This window comes from Lagenorhynchus albirostris, chromosome 10 (assembly GCF_949774975.1).
Source record: "Lagenorhynchus albirostris chromosome 10, mLagAlb1.1, whole genome shotgun sequence".
In the NCBI taxonomy this organism is placed as follows: Eukaryota; Metazoa; Chordata; class Mammalia; order Artiodactyla; family Delphinidae; genus Lagenorhynchus; species Lagenorhynchus albirostris.
The window spans coordinates 21,485,910-21,507,926 of NC_083104.1; the positions used below are offsets into that span (position 1 = coordinate 21,485,910).

The 22,017-nt window shown below is 33.4% G+C and overlaps 1 protein-coding gene across 1 annotated transcript in view; it reads left to right on the forward strand.

Moving 5' to 3' along the window:
- The window catches only part of TMF1 (TATA element modulatory factor 1), a 29,945-nt gene extending 11,705 nt beyond the window's left edge, over nt 1–18,240 (forward strand). The window contains exons 6-17 of the mRNA XM_060161375.1: nt 1,454–1,596; nt 1,970–2,136; nt 2,435–2,591; nt 5,979–6,071; nt 6,791–6,947; nt 10,617–10,809; nt 11,653–11,722; nt 11,957–12,049; nt 12,912–13,013; nt 13,298–13,450; nt 14,589–14,714; nt 15,405–18,240. Coding sequence (XP_060017358.1) covers nt 1,454–1,596; nt 1,970–2,136; nt 2,435–2,591; nt 5,979–6,071; nt 6,791–6,947; nt 10,617–10,809; nt 11,653–11,722; nt 11,957–12,049; nt 12,912–13,013; nt 13,298–13,450; nt 14,589–14,714; nt 15,405–15,548 — 1,598 coding nt within the window. The 3' untranslated portion in view covers nt 15,549–18,240. The remainder of the gene's footprint in view (nt 1–1,453; nt 1,597–1,969; nt 2,137–2,434; nt 2,592–5,978; nt 6,072–6,790; nt 6,948–10,616; nt 10,810–11,652; nt 11,723–11,956; nt 12,050–12,911; nt 13,014–13,297; nt 13,451–14,588; nt 14,715–15,404) is intronic.
- The last annotated feature ends 3,777 nt before the right edge of the window (nt 18,241–22,017 follow it).

Sequence of the window (22,017 nt, forward strand, 5' to 3'; positions counted from 1 at the left end):
AGTTCTGTGATTTCTTACATATTTTGGTTATGAATCCCTTATTAGTGTGTAGTTTGCACATATTTTCTTCCATTCTTCATACTGTCTCTTCACTTTGTTGTTTCCTTTGCTGTGCAGTAGTTTTTTAGTTTGATGCAATCTCATATGTCTGTTTTTGCTTTTGTAGCCTATGCTTTTGGAATCATATCCAAAAAATAATTCCCAAGCCTTATGTCAGAAAGCTTTTCCCTTACGTTTTCTTCTAATAGTTTTACCGTTTCAGATCTTACATTTAAGTCTTTAATCTATTTTGAGTTGATTTTTGTATATGATGTGTGATGGGGTACCATTTCATTTTTCTGAATATGCATATCCCAATACTGTTTATTGATGAGACTGTCCTTTCCTCATTGTGTGTTCTTGGCATCCTTGTTGAAGATCACTTGTCTGTAAATACGTGGATTATTTCTGGGCTCTCCATTTTGTTCCATTGGCCTATATGTTTGTTTTTATGCCAGTACCATACTGTTGATTACTATAGCTTAGTAATATGTTTTGAAATAAGGAAATGTGATACCTCCAGCTTTGTTCTTGCTCAGGTTTACTTCAGCTATTTGAGGTCTTTTGCAGTTCCATTTGACTTTTAAGGTTGTTGTTTCTATTTTTGTGAAAAATGCTGTTGGAATTTTGATAGGAATTGCATTGAATCTGTAGTCTACTCCTCAATTCTTCAGTCTGCATCTCTCAAGGACAAGTACACTTTTTTCTTGACGAGCACAACATCATATTCACACCTAAGAAAATCAGCATTAATTCAGAAGTGTATTCCAGCATGTATTGCATCATTTATCTCAATTGTCTCTAAAAATAACTCTCATACCTGGTTATTTGTTCTGCCCCAAAATCCAATCAAAGTTTGTTCATTGCATTTGGCCATTATGTTCTTTTAGTCTTCCAGCAATCTAGGATATCTTTTTCATGATATCAAAGATTTTGTAGAGTCCAGTTGTCCCATTGAATGCCCCATGTTCAGGAATTTGTCACTTTCTTCATGATTAGATTCAGATCAGATTTCTAGTAAGAAATATAATAGGTGATATTGTGCACCTACCACTCCATCACATCAGTGGACTCATAATGTCAGGCTGTAGCACAATTAGTGATATCAAAACTGAATGTTTGGTTAAGATGGTGACCAGGTTTCTCTATTGTAAGAGCACATTTTTTTCCCTTTGTAATTTATAATATGTGGGAGTGATTCTTTAAGACTGTAAATATCCTGTTCCCACACCATCCTTCTACCTAGTAATTTTAGCATTCATGGCTTATGCTGTCCAAATCAGTTTACCATTGACTGTTACAGCATTGTGATGTTTCAAATATTGTCATTTTATGTCACTGGTTAGTTAAAACATTCTATTCATATTCTTAGAGAATCATCATTATTTGAATTTATACTTTTTGCCATTGCCAGGAGAAAAACTTTCAAAACAGCAGCTGCATAATTCTAACATCATTAAGAAATTAAGAGCTAAAGACAGAGAAAATGAAAATATTATTGCAAAGCTGAACAAAAAAGTTAAAGACCTAGAAGAAGAGTTACAACATTTAAAACAGGTGAATATTAACCATTCTCTGCATATATATATTGTTATTACTTCCAATATGAACATATGGCCAGGGTTTATAAAACATTTGGGATGATTTATTGAGGTATATCGTTTGGGAAGAATTTTCCAAGCAATTTAATAGTGAATGTTGGGACTTCCCTGGCAATCCAGTGGTTAAGCTGCCACGCTTCCACTGCAGGGGGCGCCGGTTTGGTCCCCGGTCAGGGAACTAAGATATCACATACCCTGCGGCATGGCCAAAAAAAAAAAGAAGTGAATGTTAAGATTCTTCTTCGTTATTATAATACTTGAGATTCGTGGAATACAGTTATTTCCTGTGGTGTTTTTTATTGAAAAATACCTTTGTTTTTATAATATAGGTCCTTGATGGCAAAGAAGAGGTTGAGAAACAACATAGAGAAAATATTAAGAAACTAAATTCTGTGGTAGAACGCCAAGAGAAGGATCTTGGCCGACTTCAAGTAGACATGAATGAACTTGAAGAAAAGAACCGAAGTATTCAAGCTGCTCTTGATAGTGCATACAAGTAAGAAAATGAACAAATGTGCAACTCGTTTAAAATCAGTTATCAGAGCAGGATGTTGAAGAAACACTTTTTCCATTATCTGATCACTAGTAACATTTATAAACTTAACCTATATATGAACTTGTGACTGGTTAAAGCAAATTCGACAGAGAGTCCTCACTGTAGTCACTGCTTATTGTGTGGTGAACTCTTCCTCATTCTGTAGATCTCATGGAAATCTACCTGGAAACTTCATTAATATGGCCATGTAATTAACTATATTATTTTAACTTAAAAATCATCTATTTAATTTTTTAAGAGAACTTACTGATCTCCACAAAGCCAATGCTGCAAAGGATAGTGAGGCCCAGGAAGCTGCCCTAAGTCGTGAAATGAGAGCTAAAGAAGAACTTTCTGCAGCACTGGAGAAGGCCCAAGAAGAAGCCCGTCAGCAGCAAGAAACATTAGTGATTCAAGTAAGCATTAGATGAAAAATTAGTCTTTAAAATCTTTGTTTGTGCTTCTGCAAAATAAAGAATCTGTTAATTTGAATCAAACCTTATGTAGTGGCACATGTGTTACATTTTCTTTATAATCCTGTTGGGCTTATAAATCCTGTTGGGCTCATTTTCTAAGAGTACTGGATTGTGCCAAGCTTAATCAATTGTGTGTTTTTTTAAACTGTTGTTAAAGTGATGCTTACATTATACCAGTATTGCTTACGTTTTGGGGGGAATTTCAGACTTATTTGAGAACACTATGAAATCTAGGGATGTTCTTACCAGGGAAATGCACGAATGCAGATAAATACTAAACATTGCATATAATTTCAGGAGAATCTGTTTAACTCCTGAGCTCATTCATAGCATCTGTGGGAGTCCATGGACCTCAAATGAAGGAAGAAAACCAACATTTGTCAGGCTTTGTCTTATAAAATCATCATTTGATAGATATTTGGGTTATTTACACTTTTAAATTTTACTTATTTATTTTTATTGAGGTGCAGTTGATTGATGTACAATAGTATGTAAATTTCAGGTGTACAATGTAGTAATTCACAATTTTTAAAGGTTATACTCCATTTTTAGTTATTATCAAATATTGGCTATATTCCCTGTGTTGTACAATATATCCTTGTAGCTTATTTATTTTATACATAGTAGTTTGTACCTCTTAGTCCCCTATTTCTAATTTTCTCCTCCCCACTTCTCTCTTCCCTCTGATAACCACTAGTTCTTTAAATCTGAGTCTGTTTCTTTTTTGTTATATTTACTAGTTTGTTTTAGTTTTTAGATTCCACATATAAATGATATTATACAGTATTTGTTGTTCTGACTTATGTTACTAATCATCCATGTGGTTGCACATGGCAAAAATTTGAGTCTTTTTTATGGCTGAGTAATATTCCACTATATATATACCACATACTATGTGTGTATACACACACACACCATATATATATATATATATATATGTATATGTATATGTATGTATATATTTCTATTCATCTGTTGATGGACACTTAGGTTGCTTCCATATCTTGGCTATTGTAAATAATGCTGCTATGCACATTGGGGTGCCTGTATCTTTTCAAATTAGTGTTTTCATTTCCTTTGGATATATACCCAGAAGTCTTTACACTTTTTGGTTATTATGGATAATGCTGCTATAAACATTAACTTACAAATTTTTGTGTGAACACATATTTTAAATTCTCTTAGATATATACCCTTGGGTCGTATGGTAATCCTTTGTTTAACTTTTTCGGGAACTATCAAACTTTTCCACAGCTGCTGAACCATTTTATGTTCCCACCAACCATGTATGAGGGTTTCAGTTTCTCTACATTCTTGCCAGTATTTGTTATTGTCCTTTTTTTTTTTTCATTATAGCCCTTTTAGGGGTGTAAAATGGTATCTGAGTGTGGTATTGATTTACATTCCCTTAATGATTAATGATGTTGAGCACCTTTTTAATGTGCTTATTGACTATTTATGTATCTCCTTTGGAGATATTTATTTAAATGTTTAAATCCTTTGCCCATTTTTTATATTACCTTTTTATTGTTCATTTGTAAGAGTTCTTTATATATTCTGCATATTAGACCCTTATCAAATGTAGGATTTGCAAATATTTTCTCCCATTCTGTAGGTTGTCTTTCACTTTATTCATAGTGTCCTTTGATACACAAAAGTTCAATAAATTTTGATGAAGTCCAGCTTACCTATTTTTTCTTTTGTTGCTTGTGCTTTGGGCATCACATTTAAGAAAGTGTTGCCTAATTCAACATCATGCAGGTTTTCACGTGTTTCTTTCTACAGTTTTTATAGTCTTAGTTCTCACATTTAGATCTTTTACATGTGAATATCAAATTGTTCCAGCACCACTTGTTGAAAAGACTATTCTTCCCTCATTGACCTCAATGCACTTTTGATTTAATTTCACAGGGATATGTAAAACATTTACATGATGCCAAAGTGTGAAAGCTGTATAACAAAATATATTAAGATAACATTTACTTCCAACTTAGCCCCTCCCTATTCCCTTTCTTTGCCTGTAAATAACCATTTTATTAGTGTTTCTATTTGTAAATGCAAGAAAACATACATAATTACATTTACTTATATACCCCCCACATATATATACACACCTACACGTATACACACATTTGTTTGTATCTCTCTCATCCTTCCTACATAAAATATAGTTTACTATTGATACTGTTTTACAGCTTGCTTTACTTACCTAATAAAACATCCTGGTGATCATTCCATGGTAGAGCATAGAGCTTTTTAAAAAATTCCTTTTTATAGTTCTATAGTATATCATTGTGTGAATATACCATTCAGTCAGTTCCTATTAATGGATGTTTGGGTTGTTTCCGATGTTTTGCTGTTGTAAATTACACCATGGTCCTTGTGCTTCTGCCACTCCCTCACTGGGATAGATAAAAATATTAATATTTTAAATTAAAAGTACTCGAACGTAGTAACAAAAAATTGGGGGAATGGGAGATAGAGAGTATATGGGGTTACCATTCAAAAAATCATCACCTTTTACAAGTCCTGCCAGTTTTGTGTATTAACTTCTTGTCCTTATCTTCATGTACATATTTTTTATAATTGATATATATATATATAATTTTATAGTTTTTTCATTTAAGATTAAGTTGTACATTTCTACATGTTTTTTATGTTCATTTTAATTTTTATTGGGTATATTAATGTATCCACATTTACAAAAATAAATGACTGCTAATAGATATTAACAATATTTCTTGTTTCGTTTGTTTTTGTTAGTCTAGCTCACAGTGTAGAGAACATCTTTGTATGTTTACAGATCTGCTTCCATAGAATAAATTCTCAGGACTAGGACGATCAGATGAAAGAATGTAAGAAGTTTGATGATTATGTTGCCGTAACGCTTTCCAAAAAGGCTGTAGCAGTTTACAACCTGTGCAGCTGTGTATGAATATAGCAGCTAGTTTTTATAGCTCATATAGCTCCTATCACATTCTGCATTACACTGCGAACGTTTATGGATGCATTGTCTTTCCTCCTATATTGTATGGCAGTGGCTGGGCCTTGTACATACTTACATGCTTTGTGTGTGTGTGTGTGTGTGTGTGTGTGTGTGTGTGTGTGTGTGCCTTATCAAGCTTTCCTAAGTACATATTGAATACATATGGCTCGGGGATTGCCTGAAGAATGGGATGTGGTAATCATACATAAAAGCTCATTGGATAGTGAAGAGTATTATACATGGACAGTAAGTCAACACAAGACAAAATATGTAGTTAGCAGAAAGTTATAGATAATATTGTGATATTGGTTGTGATAGTGTTGTTGGTTCTCCTAATACAGGTGGGGGACCTTAGGCTGGCACTGCAACGTGCAGAACAAGCAGCTGCCAGAAAAGAGGATTATTTACGTCATGAGATCAGTGAACTCCAGCAGGTACTGTCAGAGTTTCCCTAAACACAAATCTGAGATGCGTTTTTCAAGAAATACAAAATGACTCAGTGAGGTAATGTTCTTAGAGTTGAGAAGATTTCTCCCATACTTATCATTTGCTGTATTTTTGTGGCTTATGTGAATAAAACCAGAGTGGGCACCTTAAAAATGTATAAGAAAAGCCCTAATTTTGTTTTCTAGAAAATAATTTTATCATGATAGATATGTAATATCTATTCAGTGTTGTTTTTTCATTTGTAGTGGCCGATTTATTAATTATTATCAGTCTCTGATTACTGTGGGGCAGATGAGCAATGCCTAGTTTTTATGCTACTGCTCTGTTAATTTCAGTCAATGAACATGTACAGGAAAAGGGGGGGAAAATGCCCCTCAGGTTGATCTTTCTGTTTTTATAAATACTTAGAAATATTTGGATGAGGAGGCAACTACTGGGAGGTTTGGATGATACTCTTTATTATCTTAAGGTATTCAAAGGCTGTCTTTATCTTAGAAATGCTCTGTAAAGAAGCACTTATTTAGTTACTCTGTTGCACAACTTAACTGTAACTTAAGGATTGAATAGTTAGAAAATAATTTAATAAAAAATCATTTTATCTTGGAGAAGTAGTTTTTCCCAGAAATCTCTCATAAAGTTTCTTTGCTAGCATTTTTAGTGTTTTTACTGCTGTCAGTAGTAATGACTTAAGAATGTCATGATTCAGAGACTCCAGGAAGCAGAGAATCGAAACCAAGAACTGAGTCAAAGTGTTTCATCAACAACAAGACCGTTGCTTCGACAGATAGAAAATTTGCAAGCAACTCTAGGGTCCCAGACGTCATCATGGGAGAAGTTAGAGAAGAATCTTTCTGATAGACTTGGTAACTGCTTTAGTTCTTAAGCTCAATGTAGAAGCCCTTCCATCTTGTTTTAGAATTAGGGTAATGGTATGAAATTGAAATCCACTTGATCTCATGATTTCATTTTGTGTCTAACTTGTAGATTTTTACCTCTTCTCCTCTTTTACATTTATTTTCTAATACCTTAATTGACTCTTTCAAAACATTCCTTACACGATGTGTCTGGTACTGTCTAAAATACTTCCATGTCATTCTTACATTCATTTTTACAAACTGTTGTGCTCAACTGTTTTCTTGTCCATTGCTAAGTCTGACCTCATTCTAGCTTGTCTGTAGTAGTGTAGGAAGTAGAGATCAGATATGATTCTAGTCAGTGGTAGAATTCCAAGAGCAGAGATAGGTCTAAGTTAGATTAAGGTCAAATTCTAGTAGACAGATGCTGTGGAGTCTTAAGGTTCCATATTTTGCTTCTTTACAGAAATGCTCTAGGTTGCCCTTCTGTGCTGTTAATAAAAAGAAAATTATTCTTCTAAGATACTTATTCAAGCACAGAATATGTACATATTAGATATCCCAGAAGCTAGCAAATGGTGAAAAATTCCTGTGTCCATTCTACGCCTAAAATTAACTGTAATTTGAGAGACATCATGGTGTAGTGATAAAAGCAGACGTGAATGGGTGTCAGGAGACTTGGACTCAGGGTTTTTATGTTTTGTTTTGAATCACCCAGTCAGACAGTCTGGAGCAAGACACTTACCTTCTCTGGACTACACCCTGAAAATCATGAGGGGTGAACTAGATTAGTCGCTTTCAAACATTATTCAGTAGATCCCTTGTATGTGTATGTCTTAGGGCTGGCTGTCATGGTGAGGGGGAAGCTTGATAAGTAAGCTGCTGGGCTCCCTCCAGGCTGCTTTAATGAAAGTAGTGCCTCCTTTATCTTTTTTTTTTTTTTTTGGCCCTTGTAGCTCCATGTAAGATTTTGTCTGGAAATAGATTTATCTGCTCAAAAAGAAAAATCACTGAACAGATGAACCTTCATATATTGTTTAATTTCTAGGTATTAATTTTAGGTCTATTATTTATCTTGGACCACTTTTTGAGACCCATTTGTTACGAAATATGACATATCTGAAAATGACACCTTCTGAAACAAATATTTATTTAGCAATAAAATGAAAGCAAGAAGCCATTATTTTTGTGGCTTTTAAACTGGAGCCTACACAGCCTCAGGGATATGTGGTATTGTGCTGGAATGTAGGCAGAGCCACAGGACAAACGTACCGTATAATGCTATAAATAAGAGCATAGATACAGTATAGAACAGAATTTATAATGTAAAGTAGAGATATTATTAGGTCTACTTTGGTGGGGGAAAAATATGAAAATTCTTGCCTTTGTTAAATCTCAGAATTTTATCCACTAGTCCTTTTTTTTTAAATTGTAATTGTCAATTGAGCTAACTGTAGATTCATATGCAGTTATAAGAAATGATATAGAATGGTCCCTTGCATGCTTTCCCCAATATCCATATGTTAACACTTTGCAAAACTATAGTAGAATATCACAATCAAGGTATTAACTTTGAAACGACCTTCTGATTTTATTCTGATTTCCCCAGTTTTACTGGTACTTATTTGTGTATATGTATGTATATGTGTCTATGTGTGTATTAAGTTTTATACAAGTTTACCACTTGTGTAGGTTCATGTATCCATCACTACAGTCAAGATATTGAATAGTTTTAACACCACAAAGATCCCTCATTTTGCCCTTTAAAATCATACTTAGCACCCTCATGGCCCTCCCTCCCTGTCTCCAATCCCTGGCAGCCACTAATCCTCCACTTCTAAAATTTTGGAATTTCAAAATGTTATGTAAATGTGGAACTTCCCTTGCAGTCCAGTGGTTAAGACTCCGTGTTTCCATTGCAGGGGGCATGGGTTCAATCCCTGGTTGGGGAACTAAGATCCCACATGCCGCATGGCACTGCCAAAAAAAAAAAAATTTATGTAAATAGAATTGTATAACATGTGACATTTTGGGGATTGGCTTTTTTTGCTCAGTGTAATTTCTTGGAGATTCATACAAGTTCTTATGTGTATCAATGATTTAGTCTTTATTGCTGAGTGTTTTTCTTTTTTTAAAAAAATAATTTATTTATTTATTTTGGCTGCACCGGGTCTTAGTCGCGGCATGAGGGCTTCTTAGTTGCAGCATGTGGACTTAGTTGTGGCATGCAGACGCTTAGTTGCGGCATGCATGCGGGATCTAGTTCCCCAACTAGGAATCGAATCTGTGCCCCCTGCATTGGGAGCATGGAGTCTTACCCACTGGACTACCAGAGAAGTCCCTGCTGAGTGTTTGTAGCACCATGTATGTAGCACATCTTGTTTAAACATGTACCTGACGAAGGATGTCTGGGCTGGATCTAGACTTTGTATGGATAAAGCTGCTGTGAACATTCATATACAGGTTTTAGTGTGAACTTAAGTTTTCATTTCTCTGGATAAATGCCCAAGTGTGCATTTGTCAGGTTTTATGGGTAGTTGCATGTTTAGTTTTTTAAGAAAATGCCAAATTGTTTTCCAAAGTGGCTGTATCTATGAGAATAATCCAGTTTCTCTACATCCTTGCCAGCATTTTCTTTCAGTGTTGTCCCTATTTTTTCTTTTAGTCATTCAGACAGGTGTGTAGTGATGCCTTATTATGATTTTAATTTGCATTTTCCTCACGAAAGATGGTGAATGTCAGTTTATATGCTTATTTTCCATTTGTACGTCCTCTTCGGTGAAATGTTTATGTCTTTTGCCCATTTTCTAATTGGAATGTTTGTATTTTCACTGGTGAGTTTTGAGACTTCTTTATGTATTCTAGATGCTAGTCTTAGATAACATGGTTTGCATTTATTTCCTCCAAGTCTGTAGCTTGTATTTTCATCTTTTTCACATAGAACAAAAGTTTAAAATTTTGAAGAAGTCCGGTTTATCAGTTTTTCTCGTTGTGGCTCATGCTCTTTGTGTCAAACCTAAGAACTCTTTGCCTATCCCTAGATCCTGAAGATTTCTTCTGTTTTTTTCGAAAAGTTTTATAGTTTGTTTTTTTTTTCAGTTGAAGTATAGTTGACTTAAAATATTATATTAGTTTCCAGGTGTACAACAGTAATTTGACATTTTTATAGATTATACTTCATATAAAGTTATGATAAAATATTGACATATTCCCTGTGCTGTACATTACATCCTTGTAACTTTTCTATTTTATACTTGGTAGTTTGTACCTGTTAATCCCCTTCACCCGTTTTACCCCTCTCCTCATTATATTTCGTTTTATAATTAAGTGTATGATTCATTTGAGTTAATTTTCATATGCTGTGTGAAGGTTAGTTTGAGGTTCTTCTTTTTTTTTTTCCTTTGACTATCCAATTGACCCAGCACTATTTGTTGATTCACTACTCTGTTGATACATGACTCCACTTGCAAATTAAAATATTTTGGTGAAAAAAGTGATAAAACACATATAAATTAAGACTTTTTTTGTCTCTCTAGGCAGGCCTGCCTTAGTCAATGAGTACTTACAGTTTTAAGTGTGGCTATTTGCATCATTAAAAGTTTGAAGTCAGAATCTACTTGTTATCTTGGCCTCTTGAATGTATGTATATGTGATTTTTCTTTTTTACCCTACAATCAGGTGAATCCCAGACCTTGTTGGCAGCAGCAGTTGAGAGAGAACGTGTGGCCACAGAAGAACTTCTTGCCAACAAAATTCAAATGTCTTCCGTGGAGTCACAGAATTCTCTCTTAAGACAAGAAAATAGTAGATTTCAGGCCCAGCTAGAATCAGAGAAAAATAGGCTAAGAAAACTAGAGGATGAAAATAATAGGTGAGCATGTTTCTTGAGTGCTATTCTTGGTAGTTTCATGACATTTTAAAGCACTTTAAAAAAATGTGGTGTTGGATTTTAGCTTCATTGCACTGAGAACTGAAAATACATATTTTTAGTGTTTAAAGTCAGTGTCATTAGTAATAGGATATTATACCAAGATAGGACCGGGATTCATTAAACCTTGCATAGGCTCTCGAAATTGGGTGGCATGTTCTGAATGTATTTGCATTTTCCAGAGAAAAGATTCATTGCTTTAATTAGATTTTTTAAAGGAGTCTGTTACCACAAAATAGTTTGAAGACCACTCACTGGAGTTGTTTTTATATTACAGGGGTTTAAGCATTGTTCCAATCTTTCTAAATAAATGTCTGGGCTCTTTGGAAACCATAAGCTATAAAATCCATCTATGTGAAGTTATATTAAGGCTGTGATTAGGGGTTTTATCCTGAGTTCTTCCTTGGAATTTTACTTTAAAAAAAAGTAGTCAAGTAAAAATGATTCATGAAGTAAAATATATGAACTTTTGCAGACATTTTCATAGACCTCCCTAATAAGCCTTTGTAGAATCTGAACAAATTGTAGAATGGTGGTATTCAAAATTCTCTTTAGAAAAAAAGTCTCTTTTTAAATGAAATCTTAATCCGGAGAACCAATAAATAAGATAACATGAAGTAGTAGTTCAGTTTTTGAGTAAAACCCAAGTCATCTGGAAAATACAGTTGGAAAATAAAGCTGATAATAAAAATGACTACTAAGTATATAACTGGAGTTAATAAAGTAGTGAGTTTTTAATAGTCTGTACTATCATCTTTTTTGTTTTAATTCCCTTTGGCTTAATAGGTACCAGGTTGAATTAGAAAACCTAAAAGGTGAATATGTAAGAACACTTGAAGAGACAAGGAAAGAAAAGGTATTTCGATTAGTGTTCGCTCACCTCTTAGGGCTTCCATTAGAGAATGGTTGGGGATGGTAGCGAACTAATGAGATGACAAGATAAAATGGGTGATGTTTCTGCTTTTGGAACTTGATCTTTAGTAGTAAAACCAATAGGAGTGTATACCTTATGTTCCTAAACTTTGAGATTGACTTATGATGATGACTTAGTATCACAGAAATTACCTAACTGTATCTCTCTCTCCATTAGACACTGTTGAATAGTCAGTTAGAAATGGAGAAAATGAAAGTTGAACAGGAAAGGAAGAAAGCAATTTTCACTCAAGAAGCAATAAAAGAAAAGGTATTAAATTTTGTTTTCTTTTTGATGTAACCAGTTAGTAGCTGTTGTGATTAATCATTATTTGTTTTGTAATTTTAGCTACACTTTATAAATACCATTTCTTATGTCTAAAATCAATAGAGTGATAAATTCTAGTAGTATAATCAGTGTTCTGCTTAGAGTGGGTCCAGAGTAATTTGAGTTTATGCAAAGATATCTGTGATTTCTAGGATTTGAATGACAGAACCTCTTGCCCCTTTTAAAATGAATTTTTGTGGTCTCTCACTGACACTGATGCCGCTCATTTGGCCCATAGGCACCTTGGGAGTGAAACTGGTTTGTTCACTTGCTTTCTGGTTAATGAAGGTAATTTTTCTGAAGTGAGTTTCCTGTATTTAAAGGATTGGAGTATACTCGGTAGTAAGCATAATACATTAAAACTACCTATATGTGCATTGATTGAAATTACCTTTTGAATTTATTTGGTTTAAAAAAATACAGTAAAATTAAGTGGATAAGCCAGAAACTTTATGGTTTGTAAATCTCATTGGTAATCTTATTCTAAAGAATAGGTTTAATTGGTGGTATGTTATATAATATGAAGCAGTTAGTTCATATAATTGTTCCATTAAAAACATTCTCATTCCATTAAAAATAAAACAAATTATGTTGTTATAATATAAATGAGATGATTTAACCAAGTTTGTCTACGCTTTAAATTACTAAATATTGTGCCTTTGATAAGACTTAAGATATCTGTAACAGTTTATGAGGAAATTAGAATGAATCTTTGTTGTCATTGATCCTAGAAAACTTTCTTGCTTTTTTATTTATCATTTTACTCTTTAATCTGAACTGAATTTTTTTTTCTTTACACCTTAAGGAACGGAAGCCATTTTCTGTTTCTAGCACTCCCACAATGTCACGCTCAAGTTCGATAAGTGGAGTTGATATGGCAGGGCTACAAACATCTTTTATGTCTCAGGTGATGTTTTATTTCTTACACGTGTTTAGTTCTTAGACTGAATAATGATAAAGAGAATGTACAGATAGCAGTTCGACTCTCACCGTGATCTTGGTATTCTATAGGCAATTTATCTGCATATTTGTAAGGGAGTGCTAATTGCACTGAGGAAATAGAGATGGTTTTCTGCCTTTGAGAAAGTCATAGACATTTTAAAGTAAGAATTGACCAAACCATTTTGTTTGACACCTATGCACAGTCTGTAGTAACTGAATAACTATATATGCTTTCTTTAATTAACACAGGATGAACTTCATGATCACTCATTTGGACCAATGTCTGTGTCAGCAAATGGAAGCAATCTTTATGATGCTGTAAGGATGGGAGCAGGATCAAGCATTATTGAAAATCTACAGTCTCAGCTAAAGCTAAGGGAAGGAGAAATTACTCATTTACAGGTATTAGAAAAATTAAATGTGCTGTAGAAGTAAATGAAATTTTGAGGCCCAATGAGTAGCACCCTTCATTTCCACCTGCATTCTGAACAAATTGAGAAATAAAATGAAATAGTGACACGTGAAGCCCCAAGTAAATCATATATATTAACGATAAAGGCTGGTTGGAGAAATTAGCCAAGGATGAAAGTTCAGTGGGCCTTCTGAGTGCCAGAATTTGGGAGACTGTCACAGGAAATGCTTGGCTGGAGTAGGCCACCCCATGTGTGACAGCCTGCCATGATAAGACAGAGAGGCATCTAGGAGCATGAGAGCTCCTTGCAGGCAGCTTTTTCCAAACACGAAAAAAGGGAAGTTGCTGAGCTGAGCATAGCCATTTTATTCTTCCCAGATTTTCCGCTTAGGTAAGTTGCTCCAGCTCCCCCTATGAGGAAAGAGTAAAGGTGATGAGAGAGATTAGAACTATAACATCCTAGACATGAAAGGAAACATGGTGAGTGGAGCATCCTCCCATCTTATCTTGCTTTTCAGAAACTTAATGCTGTGACAAATGTTAAAACGTTTTACCTGTTTTCATTGTTAAACTTGATAAACTCGAAAGTGGAACTTTCCTCTTCTATTTTTATTATATGATTTTAGTTGAAAATATTACTATATTAAAGAAGATGTCCTTGAATTGGAAGAAAATAGATCAGAATAATCTTATTACCTGTTATGTTTGTGTAGCCCACTGTTATGCTTAAGGGCACAAATGAACTTCTTTGGTAGTTGATGATAGATTCTACCAATATGACCTACATGGTTGGCGGTTTGTTTTTATTTCTCTGGGTTTTTGTAGTAATTTAGCATAACTGAAATATATGCTATTTCCTTAGAGAAAAATGTAGAGTTGCATGTTTCAAACAGATGATTAAATTTTCTTCAGTTCTTTATCTCTCATAGTAAACCCTATAAATGGTATACCTTTGAGGAAAGTTGAAACCGTTTTTGTGCCTCTATTTCCTTTTACCAGGAGCTAGCTTATGGTTATATGTTCACATATCTATTTCTTAAAAAATAGCACATTAAATATGTTTATATTAGTGGGATTATTAAACAAGATATATTTTGATTTAAATCACTTCCTGGTAATGTTTCTCAGCTAGAAATTGGCAATCTAGAAAAAACTCGCTCCATAATGGCTGAAGAGCTAGTTAAATTAACAAATCAAAATGATGAACTTGAAGAGAAAGTGAAGGAGATACCCAAACTTCGAACTCAGCTAAGAGTAAGTATTCTTCACTCTTATTTTTAGTTTACATAAAATGCATATGTATATGTTAGTGTTTTCTTTGATAATTGAGTATTAATATTTGAGTGAACTTTAAAAATGAATCTTATCTTGCTTGTCACATCACACATTCCGAGTAATGTTCACAATCATGTTTAGTCTCAGCACAGGAAAATAACTAGATTTCATTTGGCCAAGGCTCATTAATAATCCTGAACTTTTGCATGATCTGAGTAGTATTTTATTGAATGATGTTATATGTATCCTCACAATTAGCATATTTGGTATTGGAAGTTGCTCTTAAGCCATATATGAGAATAGATTTTCTTTTGACTTTTCTTGTGGGGTAAATGCCAGGTAATACTTAAACCACAGTGAACCATAGAGACTGAAATTTCATCAAACGTGCTGAAATTACTGGGAGAAAAGACAGATTAAGCTATATATGGGGAGAATTGTAGATTTAGTGAAAAGGTATGTTAAGATTAATAGCCATCTGGCTTATTTTGTTTTTTTTATTCTTTTATTCCAACAGACCGAGGTATGAGTTTAATTTTTATGAGAGATGACTATATACTTTTATTTAGATTGTAATGTCTTTACTGGTGGCTCATTTATAATAATATAAATATAATATTAAAGATTTTCTGTAGTTATTTAAAAATTGTAAACAAATATATTTTATAGGATTTGGATCAAAGATACAACACTATTCTGCAGATGTATGGAGAAAAAGCAGAAGAGGCAGAAGAACTTCGATTAGATCTTGAAGATGTAAAAAATATGTATAAGACTCAAATAGATGAGCTTTTAAGACAAAGGCTCGGTTAACTTCTGAAAATTACATTCCCATCGAACTGAATGTAAACATTTAATATCTAAGTACAGATATCCAATAAATTCTTTTATAGAATTAGAAAGTGGAATTTACTGTAGCATTCAAAAATTGAAAAAAATTGTTTTATAGTATATAGTAATATTTCCAGTTAAATTATTTTGTGCAGTATTTGAACTTTATTTTTAAAACTATTCTTTAAAGATTTATTTTTTACAGTCTTTTTTTTTTTTTTTGCCTTGAATAGCACAGAGATTTATTACTTTATCCTCATGTCATTATGGTTAGGGAAGGAGAATGGTGTTATATATTGTAGATATATAACTAATTGTATCTATAATTTATATGTTTTTGTATATATTGAGAACATTTAAAGAGTGATAGTGACATATTGACACTTTGAAATCTTTCACACTTAAATCTTCAGTATGTCTAATTACTATTTATGAAAATGGACATTGTGTTCAAGTAAAAAAATTATTAAACCTGCAGTTATTAAATCTTGAACTAATATTTTTCTTTTGGAAAAAAAACACCTTCTGAAGTTTAAAGGGTAAATAATTTAAACTTTAAAAGTTTTGTGGTCTCAAATTTTATTTCACTCAGATTTCACGATTAAGTCTGTACAAATTTTGGTACCCATTTGGAGAAAGCTATAGCTATTCAAAGTTATCTAGGCATAATTGAATAGTGGAAAAATCTACTTACAGTCATTTTGTGATGGTATCATTAACATTTTAGTAGTTTTGAAGACGTATTGTTTTACTACCCTATAAAATGAATCAAAAGTAATTAAATTACTAATATAATTTTCTTTTTAAAAATTGTTCACATTTTGTAAAGCCATATTTTTGGCACATTAAAAGTATATGTTTGATATTCATAACAAAATAGAGAAATTATAGGAGTTAAATTTGGCATTTTGCAATTTTCTGTGGTTTATCATTTAATTTTTTTCTTGAACCTTTAAACTGAAAAATAGTGTGAAATAGCTGAAAAAATAACTATGCCTTCCTCTCAGCTGTGTTTTAGACTTGTGAAATATTTTGATACATTTTATTACTGAAAGTCATTTAGCTGCCTTTACTTGAAAGTAGGAACACTCACTTAACTTCTAGTTACATTTTAAACACTAGAACTTTAGCTACAGGTAAGCCATGTTGAAGCTTTTGGAATGCCTTTCAGGGCAATTCAAGTGACCTCATTTTTGTTCTTTTTGCATTCAGGACAGTATTTCTGTCAGTGAATCTCTGATTTGTAGCATTAATAAATATTCTTTCCATGTGAACCAAATTCATAAAATTAATTTTCTATATTTTAGTGGTAAAAAGCAGTATAGTAGCTTTCTGTCAGCTTTTTTTTTTTTTCTCCAGGGGCTGACAGAAAATGACAAGACTGATAGCAATAAGAAATGTACAGAATTAGAAAATACAGGAAACTTAAGTTGCAAATTCTGTCAAGTGTTTGAAACTAGAAGTTTAGGAATTATGAAATTGTTCTTTTAATATATCCATTAGTGAGGAAAAAACCCCAAAAACCCTTCAGTTGTGGAGAAAAGATTGAAATAAAATTCCTTTACCTTTCAATTTTATAATATTATACATTCTCTTTTCTTAATCCATATTAACATTAATAAAATCAAGTTAAAATTTTAAAGTGTTCTCAGTTTATTTAAGATAAACAGCTATTTAATATTTAAGTCTTGGGCTGTATATTACCGTATATTGTTCTTTATCCACAAATTAATAGCTGATATTCATACAGACCTTATTTTATTATACACTTAGATTTCTCAATACATTTGTAAGTTGAGAAGGTGTACTGAATTGCTTTCTTGAAAAACTCCACTAAGTGGCAGAATAACTATTGAATATTGGTTGCTGTATTTTGCTGTTTGTCATTAAAACTTATCTGTCCATATTCTAGAAAATATTTATATTTTAATAAAGAAAATAGATTGCAGTCAGATGTTTCCATTCTTGAAAGAAAATAGGTAATATAAATGATAACAATGTCAAGAATATAAACAAAGAATAGAGGGGTGTGAACATTGTTGTTTCATATATAGACAACTAAGCACAGACTGTGGGCATCCTTCTAACTCTTGGGAAGCTGAATTGAGAGTACCATTTCTTTCTTTTTCTTTACCTCTTTTTTGAGAACTTCCACTTGTACAGTGTTTAACATATGGGGATGTATCAAATGTATCTATACTTTGATTTAAGATATTCTAAATATGGATAATTTCTAACCTAGGAAAACATGTGGTTTAAGTAAGTGAAAAGAAAAGTTCAGGAAAATTTTTTTCTTGTAATCCTTCATTTGGCATTTGATTTATTAATTGAAAGTTTTATTTAAATGCTTATTAAAGGATGTGATTTATAATATATAGAAAATAGCCACAAGAAAAAATAGAAAATTACTATAAATATCTTATCTTGTTCTACCACTCTTTGTCTAGTATGTGTACATGTATGTTCTAATGTATAATTTTTCATTTTCATTTAAAAATCTAATGTCCCCAATTCTATTCAGTTTTAAACTATTACAACTTTAACTTCATATTTTGTAAAAGGCTAAAGGTATGATTTAAACTACAGATGGATATAATATTTTAATCCTAAATGAAAGATAATGTAAATAATAAGCATGGATCTGATTTGAATAAAGATTTTAAAATAGTAATAATGTATTTCATTTTTAACATAATTTAGAGTGGTCAGTACCAATGAGTGAAGATAGTTTTCTTTTATGAAGATAGATATAACTTTGGAATTCTTATTTTAAGAAAATAAGGATAAGCCCAAAGTTTTATGAGTTATATTACTAAGTGTTTTATTAGAATTAAATATAGTTTTTCTAATGAAGACGTTTTTGGAAAATATAATTCTAAGAATTTACTTCTTGTAACTAACTGGTGTAATTACTGTAACAATGATTTGTGTCTTTTTAGAGTCTTAAACAGTATCAAGATATTCTTCTAAAAGTCATAAAACATTTCTATATTCAAATAATAACAGATAAAATAAGTTATCCTCTATTCATAAGTTACCTTGAGTTCATATTGCTTGTACTGTTGGCCTCTGCAACTTTGATCCTTTAAAGTCCTTTTAAGCTATTGCCTTTACACATACCCATTTAACTTTTAGCAAATCAAGACCCTTTAACAAGATAGAGTAAAAATTAAATGTATCTTTCTTCTTAATAATTAAATACTTTTAAAAAGAAAAAAAAACAAAACCTCACAATGCTTCAGTAATCCACAATTGTGATACAGAGAATTTACTCTTAGTGCTGTCCAGAATTTATTCCCCATATTGACCTACTGCCAAGTAAGGTAAATTTCATTTTCAGTCCTCAAATAATACTACGCAAGGGCTCATGGGAGGTTTTTCTGTTTGCTTAACATTAAACTCTCTTCTTTGACAGGTAGTGATGGGCAGAGCATGGTGGATAGAGGTGTTCCTTTCAGTTTTAGACAATGCCATGCCCATTTGTCTCTTTTGAAATGACAGTTTTTACAAAACATATTAAAAAAAATCTGTGGTCATAGGTGATAATAGGAAACAGTGCTTACTTTGCTATTGTTAAGCAGTTCACTTATATGGGATCATAATCACTCATCCACTGTTCTGAAATCTAGAAAGCTTTGAAAACCAAATGTTTCTTTAATAAGCTTGTTGTCAAATCTGCTTTGGTAGTAAAGCCTGACCTTCACTGACATGAGGCTATTACGGGCTTTATCTCACTTAATGTGAGTATTCATTCATTTTGCTGCATTTTGTGTGAAAGTATGGGGTGCTGATCCAGGACACAGTGAGGGTGTTAGGTAGTAAGATGGTGTGCATACCCTGTTCTGTTAAAAAAAAATCAGGAACATATACGGTACCAAGGATTTTGGAAAAGGGATTGTATACCTGCACTTTATCTTCAAATAAGCTTTTTAAAGTGGATACCATTATTATCTCCATTTTTAAAATGAAGAAAGGTTAAGTAATTGCTCAAGGTCATATGGCAAATAAGTGGCAAAGTTGAGACTAATTTGTGCAGTTTGGCTCCAGAGTCCATGCTCTGAACCATTAACTATACAATGCTGTTTCTCTTACTGCTCTTCTGTAAAACCATAAGCATATAGATCAACTGTAGCATAAGATAAAATTTAGTCAAAATTTGCTTGCTTAAAATTTTAATACCTTTGATTTATGGTTTAAGAAGTTGGATATATCAGAGAACCAATAAGCTATATTCTGCCGATACTTAAGCATTTTGCTGACACTGTGAGCTATCCAAAATGCCAATATGTGAGTGGCAAACTTACAACCCATTTAGAAAACTTGTAGTGCAATGTAAAAATTATGATTATTCAAAATTTCAAAGTTATATAAAAGAGACAGCAGATAATGAAAGCCATATACTTACTAACGTTTACTTTTTAACAGCATTCAATTTATGGCCCATTTTGTCTCATTTATACTTCACGTGTGTTCCTCTCAACCCATACTGACTATTTTGAAGCAAATTTCAGACATAGGACTTGATTATTATATTTAAGTCTGAAATGTTTCTGTAAAAAGTAACTTTACCTCATCAACTATTCGGTTACTTGCATCATAATTCATATAGGAAAGACAGGATAAATCTGCTTCATTCTTTTCCTTTATTTACCAGTTCTCACAATTAAAGTTGGTTCCTTTCTGTCATCCAAAATGAACAGCAAGGTTTTTGGCTTGTGTATTTGATCGATTAGTTGGATCTTTTTGAATTTAATATTTAAATATGTTTGTGCTTCAATCCATTACAGTTACCCTATTGATGCTTTAAATTATTCTATCTTTGGCCAGAGGGAACCTTCTCAAACTGGTTTCTGAGTCCTTTTGGTATGACCCTCATAGCCTTTGATTGCTTCCTCCTGTAAAACCTTTCAGGTTCTTCTAGTACATTTCCTGCCCCATATCTAAGATTATTTTTCTATGTATACCTCAAATTAATCCATTTTTCTGTGGAGCCCATGTTCCTTAAATGGGAAAGTGTGTAACGAGATCACAGTCTGGGCACAAGGGGTGCTTCTTGCTACGTGGTTGGTTGTTTCTAAATCTTTTAACGGATGATGAAGGGCAGATTTGGGTTTTTTTTTTTTTAATTTATTTATTTTTGGCTGCGTTGGGTCTTCGTTGCTGCGCGTGGGCTTTCTCTAGTTGCGGCTGGTGGGGGCTACACTTCGTTGCGGTGCGGGGGCTTCTCATTGCGGTGGCTTCTCTTGTTGCGGAGCACGGGCTCTAGGCTCGCGGGCTCTAGAGCGCAGGGCTCAGTATTTGTGGAGCACGGGCTTAGTTGCTCTGCGGCATGTGGGATCTTCCCGGAGCAGGGCTCGAACTCGTGTCCTCTGCGATGGCAGGCGGATTCTTAACCGCTGCGCCATCAGGGAAGTCCCTAGTTTTAGTTTATAATGTAAAATATTTACATGATTCTAAAGTCACAAGTATATAATGTATATTCAGAGAACTTATCTTCTTTGTCCCCTATACTTATATTCCCTCCTTCCCCCATAGGTAATCATTTTAATGTTGTTATTCTATTTGTAAATAACAATTTATATACATAAATATATACATATATATTCCCTTTCCTCAATAAATGATAGCATATTGCACATTCTTCTTCTGCTGTGCTTTTTCCACTCAATAATATATCCTGCAGTGTACAGTGATATTTCTCAATCCTCTTTTACGCCTGCATAGCTCTACATTGTGTGAATATACCATAGTTTATTCATCAGTCTCCTGTTAATAGACGTTTGAGTTTATTGTTTAAAACTAAATTTTAACATTAATATTTTGGGAGGGAAATTCTATGTTAAGAATGGCTGTTACAGGGCTTCCCTGGTGGCGCAGCGGTTGAGAGTCCGTTTGCTGATGCAGGGGACACGGGTTCGTGCCCCGGTCCGGGAGGATCCCACATGCCGTGGAGCGGCTGGGCCCATGAGCCATGGCTGCTGAGCCGGCGCGTCCGGAGCCTGTGCTCCACGATGGGAGAGGCCACAACAGTGAGAGGCCCACGTACCGCAAAAAAAAAAAAAAAAAAAAGAATGGCTGTTACAGTGCGATAGAACACAACCTCATGTTCTTAAAGCCCCATCACATTTTGTCTCCCCTGAGCTAGAATGACCACATTAATACTTAGCCATTTAAAATAGCACCATGTGCACCTCCCAACAGTTGGATTGGTTTGTCTGCTCTTGCAATGAGACTAACATATTTTTAGAAGCCTTTCTCATATATTGTTCTCATGCTTCTTTAAAAAAGTCTATGTATTTTTCTCTATATCTATCACATATCACTCAGGGGCAAACCAGCTTGTTTATTCATTTTGAATCAACTAAGAGGAAAGCTATATTTCCTGTATGTGACAAAACAGATTGGTGGCAAGTAAGCTGAGAAAGCACTTTTTAAAGTTGCTCTGCTTATT